This window comes from Geospiza fortis, unplaced genomic scaffold (assembly GCF_000277835.1).
Source record: "Geospiza fortis unplaced genomic scaffold, GeoFor_1.0 scaffold112, whole genome shotgun sequence".
Classification (NCBI taxonomy): Eukaryota; Metazoa; Chordata; class Aves; order Passeriformes; family Thraupidae; genus Geospiza; species Geospiza fortis.
Genome location: NW_005054298.1, coordinates 29,403,979 through 29,412,749, shown reverse-complemented (window position 1 = coordinate 29,412,749; position 8,771 = coordinate 29,403,979). Strand labels below are relative to the sequence as shown.

At 38.4% G+C, this 8,771-nt stretch overlaps 1 protein-coding gene across 2 annotated transcripts in view; it reads left to right on the top strand.

Moving 5' to 3' along the window:
• The window catches only part of GULP1 (GULP PTB domain containing engulfment adaptor 1), a 122,438-nt gene that overhangs the window by 77,085 nt on the left and 36,582 nt on the right, over positions 1-8,771 (top strand). For both annotated transcript variants that reach the window (XM_031056544.1, XM_031056537.1), the window contains exon 4: positions 4,374-4,445. In XM_031056544.1, coding sequence (XP_030912404.1) covers positions 4,374-4,445 — 72 coding nt within the window. The remainder of the gene's footprint in view (positions 1-4,373; positions 4,446-8,771) is intronic.

Sequence of the window (8,771 nt, the reverse complement as noted above, 5' to 3'; positions counted from 1 at the left end):
AGTGTCTGTTAATTCTTTGCAGCTGCATTATCTTGCAAATCTTTGCATGTGGAGTGAACACATCTGGTTGTCTGCTAGTATTAGATTAGAAACAGTTTGATCTGAGGAGTTTGTCTTGTATATTGCTGGCCAACAGCTCACTTTCTTCATGGCAAACATCACTGTACATTAAAGGAACACTTAAATGGTCCTGACTGATAGGATCTGTTGGCCTCATAAGAGTTATTTCTGATTGCAGACAGCTGCAAGTGAAATATGAATGAGTAATATATTAGGAAAACAACTGCTCGTCAGTATTGTAGGGAATATGTTTGGAAGAATGGCAGACTACAGTGAAGAATGTGTGGTAAAGAAAATTGCTTTAGCTTGCTTTATGTTATACAAAATATTAAGTGTCATCTTCTTCCAATTTTAAGTATCCAACAAAAATTCAGTATGATCATGATGAACTTAATAGTAAACGACAGATAAATATTTGAGTCTCATGGCATGCCTAAATTATGTGTTATGTCTGTAGGGAATATGTTTGGAAGAATGGCAAACTTAATAGTAAACAACAGATAAATATTTGAGTCTCGTGGCATGCCTAAATTATGTGTTGTGTCTGTTTGAGTAGGCATATTATGCATGGAATACACCAACGTCAAGAATAATCTTTTTGCTAGCTGCAGACAGTAAATGGATGTAGCAGTCCTATGTAAACATTTTTCAGCTGTATTATGTATTTGAACACATTACTTGTGTAAAGAACACTTAAGCACTTAATGTGTTTATTAGTTTGCATTTAGGATTAATAGTGAATGATCTAAAGGGAAACTGTTATTTTCTGTTTCTCTCTTCTGCAGCGAAGTGTAGGAGTTGTGTTAGCTTGACTCTCAGGAACCACTTATGCTGGTTGTTCTGCATGAGTCAAGTTGCAGAAGGGAACCTCAAATGCTGAAAACAAACACTGACTTGCCAAGTTCCCATCTAAAGCCGTGGATCATCAGTACTGCTCCCTAAAGGAGCCTGGGCTTGGAAAGGGAGGTTTTACTTTTACCCCTTTTGTTCTGATATTTTTGTTGTAGAAACTCTTCCATGCTGAATAATTGTATTATTCATGCCCCAGCTGGACCAACTTCCTGATCTAACAAATATTTGTTCTCTGTGTTTGTGTGAGATTTGGTGAGAAAAATCTGCTGAAAGGACCATGATAAAATGGCCACCTTCCCATTTCATGAGGGTGGTGAGTTAGTTGTTGGTGGCTTCCCCCAGAAACCCCAGTGGCAGTGTGTCTGCTGTGCCAGGGGTTGTACAGACTGCACAGTGACCTTGGCAGCTGAAGCCCCAGCTTTGCAAATACATCTATTTGCTTAGCTTAACTATCATCAGCAATACCACAGTAATTGGTACCTCATATTAAACAGAAAATTATGATAGATGAGATGGGAAAGGTACAGAGCATATAAAAAAGCAAGCAATAAAAAGCCTCCCATGAAAACTGTTAGCTCTTTGTTAAGGCTTTACTGCATAGTCATTCTTTTGTTACAAACCTGTCTTGGTCTGAAATTCTGTCTGTATTTGTTCCCCAAAGAGAACAGTGCAATTAATACAAATATTCAGAATATCTCCCCTTAATTTCTGATTCTCTTTTTATTACTGTTACCAAGAAATTAAGAAGGGAAGTTAAGCATGAAATGTGTAAGCAATTTTAACATACCTGAATTAACAAAAAGTACAATTGCAATTGGAAGAGTTAGAAATAGATACAAACACTGCAATCCATAATATAGCCTTGTAATTTTTCTTGGTCTTAACACTTAAGCTACAATTCTTCTTTGTATATCTGGAATAAACGTGTCTTAATTATTTTCCTATGCTTAATAGTTTATTATGCACAAGCTTGAATTCCACATCCAGCTCAAAACTGCTGAGAGCAATTGAAATTTTAGTGGTGATGCTTAATGTCAAAACCAGCACTCTTCTGGAAGAGAGTGAATGATGTATGGAATTCTAGTGGGTTATTTTTGTAAATGCTGATCTAAGGCTCGTGGTGTTTCTATATTCTCTGAGTCTTGGTTGTTTATTTCTTTTGTAACTTACTGAGCAAACACAATGAGGTTTTTTTCAGGTTTTGTCAGTCTTTTAAAATGCTTTCAGCAGTTTATCTTTCTGCTTAGAAATCTACTTCTCCCTCCCCTCCATGATCATAAATGGTAATTTCTGGTTTGGGGAACATTACTATAAGCTTTAGAATTCAGTGACATTTAACAGATTCCCCAGCTGCGGCTGGGGAATTTGATTTTCTGAGGCAGTAGTGTGAATTATCATGAGGTACAAGCTTCTGGGAAAACTGTATTTGTGGAAGGTACTGTTTGTGGAAAGATTGGTCTGCTGCTGGGATTTACTGAATACAGCAAAGATACCTTCATCCTTCTTGGACTGTGAAGCAGAGGAGAGTTCTGGGGAAGTGACTGATTCTTTCTTAGCTTTATCAGAGCTTGGTCATCTGGATGGAAGTAAGTAAATAAAAAAAGTAGGGCAGCCCTGTGCCCTTCTGGAGAAGCAGCTGCAGGCAAGGCAGCATAACCTGGGGCATCTCTGTGTGTGCATGGCCCAGTTCCACCAGAGGCCTGGCCCTGAATCTGCATTGAGAACTACTGGGCTGCTTACACTGGTACTGGTGCTGCCAGTTTGGAAACAGCACAGGGATTAGGAAACAGCCAGGGATGAAGCATCTGTCTCAGCTTCTGCATGGGCAGCAGTGACCTCTGCCCGGCTCACTGAGCCTTGTCCACACCTGCAGCTCTTGTTTCCTGCGTTTCTGCAGGATTCCTGCTCTGTGTATCACATACCTTGTGTGCTCACAAACTTACAGCAATTATACTTCTGCCTCTTGTGTTCTGACAGGTGTGGTGGATATAAGTTTGCTTGTGTGCCAATATCTGGTACTGTTGGTGTTTCAACCTTCCTCTTAGACTTTTATCTGATCTTACCTGCTGGTTTGGGGGTTTTTTGCTCACATATATTCACTCCCCTTTCCCTTTCTGTCTCTGCCACGTGCAGTATCCATCATGTCCAAGAATCATTCTTCCTTCTCTACATGCCTTTTGTGCAGCCATCGCTTTTCCAGGCAAGATCACCCCTTCGGTCTAAAGTCATCAGAGATGTTGTGTGAAGGACATCAAATCAATAGCAGAGCCTTCTGCTCTGTTCTTCCAAAGCCTTGGTCTCCTGGCTGGAGAAATGTAATCATAGAGAATATTGGCAGCAGATGTGCACAGTGTTTTGATTTACACTGTTGTTTTCAAGGTGGCATGTCCTGTTTCAGAGTCAGTAGCAAATGTCTAATGAGGCTTCATTATTGGTGGAGATGCACAGTTTCTTTGCAGGAGTACCTTGAGCACACTGACTGCGCTAAACATGTTTGGAAGGTTTAAGAGAGCTAAAAACTCCAGAGTTACTCTGTATGTTGTCTGTATCTTGGCAAATTTAAATCCCTTTCAAAATGGGTAGGACTTAAAAATTGTACATGCCTCTGTGTGTCATGATACACAGAAAACTGTACTGTAGGAAAAAAGGGAGGGTTTTGTTTCCTAGAGTTATTTTAGCATATACACATACACGATGTGACTTAACTGTAGTTCAGTGTGAAAATTTGGCAACAGAAAATCAATTAGTGTATCACACAGATGGGTTTCAGGCAGGATTATCATACATTTTGTAACAGTGCAGTAGAAGGCAAGTGTGACTGTACAGAAAATTAAAGCATTTCAGTGTACAAAGAAATAAGGCCCCCTTGAAATATTATGCTTTCTATATGAAAACACATGCGTTTGGTTTTCATTAAAGACTTACTTGGTAAAAATATGAATTGTAATAGAAACTACTTGAAAATGTCTCTTGTTTTACTAAGCTGGAGCCTACTTCCTGTAAATCTATGTTAATATACCAAGGAGCTCTGAGAGGAAAATCAGGTCCTTTAATTTATCTTACATTGTGTGTGTGTGAATGTTTTAGCGACAGAATCCAAATGATTGGCTCGTGTTGATTCATTGGAAGTATCTTCCATCTGTATTTTGTGTGCATTTTTTTTTTTATTTTCTAAAAAGAGTTATTACCAAAGTGGTAATTTCCCTGTAGAAAAAGGTACTCGAACTTCTAATTTACAGATTTGTACAGGATGTTTTTTTAAGTCAATTTTGATAATGCTAATATTAGTATAGAATGTAATTCTTGTTGTTTTCTTGATTGGAAATAGCTGTGTGAAGGTTTTTTATTTATCAACTACTGAAACAATTGCCTTTCCAAAATGCTGCTTGAAAATAAGATTACTCAAGTTGATTAGACCTTTAAATGCATAACTTACTGCTCACAAATTGCAATTTTTTCAGTTTCTAGGCAGTACAGAAGTGGAGCAGCCCAAAGGCACGGAAGTTGTAAGAGATGCTGTTAGAAAATTAAAGGTAAGAATTTTTAATGAAACATAAATGGAATGTACTCTTACCCTCTTTTCTAAGACATTTTGTAGGTTTTCTAGGTGAATTCAGTGGCTCTGGGAGTAGTTCCTTTTCCTAATCTCCTTAGTGTGTAGGTTTTTCCTTATTATGTCTCTATGGTCAGGTGTTGTGCTGTGTACAATATTTAGTTGTCCTACAGGCTTTATAATAATTCAGGAATATTTATAAAGTTAATGTACTTCAATGGCTACTGCTTCTTCTTCGGGCTTGTTTAGGGCTTCATTAATACAAACTGAGGCAGCAAGAATTTGTTGTAGCTGCCATCCCCAGCCATGGCTGAGAAGATGAGGCTTTTGCAATTTCCTCTTGGCTACATGTACTTGGGCACCAAGGGACTTGGTGGACAACTAAAAATATCCGAGTGCAATGACTTTTTGAGGGTTGTTTTCAGTTAACATGGCTTTGCCTTGGCTGCTCAGAGCTCTTCAGACACCATGAGCTGGGGCAGGGAATGCTGATTGTTCCAGTCCACTCCACTGCCTTGTTCCTGTGGAATTGCTTCATGCTTAGCTGCTCTGAGCTGTTGGCCCTTCAGTTTACTTAGATGTAAAAAATCTTTCTCCCTACTATTGCATTTTTCATAACTTTCTTGCAAGCTTTTCATTGTTCATTTAAACAGGTTCCTTGGAAATGGGCAGGAAATGTGGGGAGTCAATACTGAAAAAATTGGTTTTGTTATTACCATACTAAAGAAATGCAGAAAGGAAACATGAGACTACTCATGCAGCTCAACTTTTAAGGCTCAGTTTTCCCTTGAGAAAGCCATCTTTACAAGATGGATCAGTAATCTTATTAAGGTATAGAAACACATTCTTTGCTGTTGTTTTCACTCTACCAAGATAGTACAGCTGCCTTTAAAGATTCATTTAGCTGATTCTTGGAATGCCAAAAAGACTTTTTTGTGCTGCAGATAGAGTCATTATTGCCCAGTTGTTTTCAAGTGTTTTAGGCTAAGTTTGACCCTTTTTTAAGCATTGCAGCATTCTATCAGTGGAAACAAAGTGCGTTTGTGTGCACCTTGTGTAGTTTGTCTTTATAAAACTCCAATACCCCCAGAAAAATCAGTTCTGTGCAGAAATCTATCACAGTGATATCTTGCTATGGAGCAGCTTTGCTTCTGTTATAAAGGTGTTTCATTGGACTCCTGAATAAACCAAATGCTGAGTTCTCTGTCTCACTGGTGCTACCCCAGGCTGGCCTGAGCTCTTTCTGATCACTGGAGGCTTTGGGTGGGTTGAATTCCATTATTTCACACGGGGAAATGGTTTCCTCTGAGAGAGGGTCCAACAAGGATTTCAGATAATAACTGCTCTCAGAAGTGTGGCAAAGCCAGAAATGTGGTGTGTGTGTGTTTATGGTGTCACTGGAGCAGATGCAGATATGCAGATACCTGCTCTAACTTTCTACACACATTTCCTAAATAAACCACCTTGGAGATAGAAGTCTGAATAGTTGCTGCCAGAATTACATTATTTTCTTCAAGTTTGGAATTTTGTAGCTTAGATATCAAATATTGCATGTGATCTTACATAATCACAAGTTTATTAGAGACCTTCCAAAGTAAATAAACATGACTTTAGGAAGGACTTGAAAAATCCTGGAACAGAATTCAGAGAGCAATGAAAACGCTTTTATGTTTGAAACAATCCCCAATTAATTTAATACTCGTTTGCAGACTGACTTACATTGTGTATCTATAGTTTTTGAAGAGATGCCTAGAGGTACTGGATTTCTTTATTAAGCACACATTTGTAGTTTGTTTTTATAAAATGCTAATTATTTTTAAACAATTAAAACAACTTGAAAAACTAATGTCATATTGAAAGAGATGTTGAAGAAATATAAAGTGGTTTGGGGGTAGGAGAGTTTTTAGAAGACCTGTAGCTTCTGATGCCATATTTATATTTTTTAATTATCTGGATTTGCTTTTAATTGCAATGTTATTAATCATAATTTGTTTTTAATGAAAATGGACAGCTGGCAGCAAAACAACTGACACTTTCTTAATGTTTAGAGCTATTTTTACAAGTGACATGCATCACTCTAATAAGCTTTTGAAGTCACATGCTCCAGTGATATACGGACCATGAAGCACAGCCACCAGAAAGCATTTTTCTTAAGCCCTCATGTCACCAAACTGTCAGAGTCAAGATTTGATGTACAACTGTGTACTTCTCTAAATCATCTAAAAGCCCTTAACTCAGCACAAAAACTTGGATTGCCCAGCACAGAAACTGCAGCTGCCATGCCACAAACTGATTTTTCCCAGCAGATGGAGCTGATGTTCTACAGAAACATAAAGCATCTTGGACAAACTTTTTCTTGAGGCTTCTTTGTACTTTTATCCCAATTACGACTTTTATATTTTCTTGACAATTTTTCTGGGACAGTTGCAATTAGAAGATAGGGTTTTTTTTCAAGCGACTATGTTTAATTTTTCTAGAGAATTCTCCAGTGGTTTTATCTTGGTGGGATTTCCCCTTGTGTTTTCCAAGTGCTTGGAGCTGTACTGCAGGAGAGAGAAAAAACATGAACATTAATGTTTTACAATGTGTTTGTTTATTTATTTGTAAGATAAGATCAAATATTATCATAATTTATTACAAAACATGTTTTCCTTCAAGTTTTCTAGTCAAACTGAAACAAAAGCTAAAGCACGTGGCACCCAGATGCTGTATCCAAACATGCCTATGGTCCTCAAATGTCTACGTGTTGTCAAAATCACACTTGATTTTATTAAATGAAATTATTACTTTCCTTGATTAATGAAGCTTTTAACTTCTCAATCAGATTGTAAGAATGAATTTGATCCTTCTTATAAAGTGTTGGAAGGGTTGCCAGAGGTGGAAACAGGTAGAAAGAGCAGCAGGACAGATGGAAGAAGCAGCATAAGCTGAGCAGTGGTAAGAAAGCTGCATGGAGGGCTGTTAAGGAGAAACCAGAATAAACACCTGAGTTTTGGGCTGTTTCTTCTACAGTCTTCCAAGGGATGTTTTGTGAGGGCCAAACTTAAGGCTGTTTGCTTCCCCAGCTTTCAATTCATTATCCTTTTTTTCTTCCACTTTTCTTCTGTAAGTGGAGATGACCAGACAAAATGCAGATAGAATGAATCACTTTGAAACCACTTGAAATATTTTTCATCATGTCCTTGACCTCTAAGGATACACAGAGTGAAGAGTGCTGGTTCACACACTTCCACACATGCAGAGATGCTGTCCTGCTGCTGCCCTTAAAGGACCATCTGTGGATATTGTTCTGAGCTCCCTCCCATGTTAAAGCTCAGTTTAATTTGTTGTTAAAAGGACAGAGGAGGAGGGTGGAGTACAGAGAAGCTTTTAATATTGGGATAAAGAGATTTGCAGCCAAGCCTTCCAGTCATTGACTGCTCTTTGAAGTACTGCAGAAAGCAGAATTTGTGGTTCAGGACCAGTCAAGGACATCCTGAAGACCAAGGCAAGTCAGATGAGAAGAGCTGAATAAGAAAATACCTGTTTACCCTGCCTCTCAAAAAAACTAAAATTAAACCCTGCCCCCCACTCCATAAGAAAAAATCAACCAAAGCCACCCAACCAAACAGGAAAAAAAAATAAAAAACCTACTACAAAAAAAAACCCAACAACCCCCCAAAACTCCATGCCACCAAGCAAAATAACCAAAATATCTCAAAACAGCAACAACAAAGTAGCCCACCCCCAAATAAAACAAAACATAAAAATTCTGTCAGGAAGTGATCGATGGAAAAAAGACTGCACTGTAGTGTCTTCTACACTGGATGATAGATAGATAGCCTTCCTCTCAGTCCAGTGTGTGTGTCTGGAAAATAAAATACAACCTATTCTATAGACATACACTTCTGGATGGCCTTTTCCCTGCAAGGTGATTATTGAGAGACTGAATTTTGCATATCATTTCACCCTTTTCCTCTTCTTGACAGCTGTTTTTCAGAGGCCATAATTTCACTGTGCCCACATCACATGCCCATGGGAGTTTGGACCATAACATGACCAATTATATGACATGAAGGCACTGCAGAAGAAATGGGGCCTGTTGGGTTTTTTCCAGACATGTTTCCTTATAATGAATGTTGTAATGATAAAAAGGAGGAAAAGCATTTTTTTCCAAGACAGGTGACAAAGCTGTTTCCCAGCTTATTCAACGACCTTGCCCTAAACCAGGGCTCCTTTAAGGTGTGAGGTGCAATGTCTGATTTGTCGCTGGTCACCTGCATTAAATGAAGGAGTTGAACATCTCTTCCCTGGGATGAAGATTAGC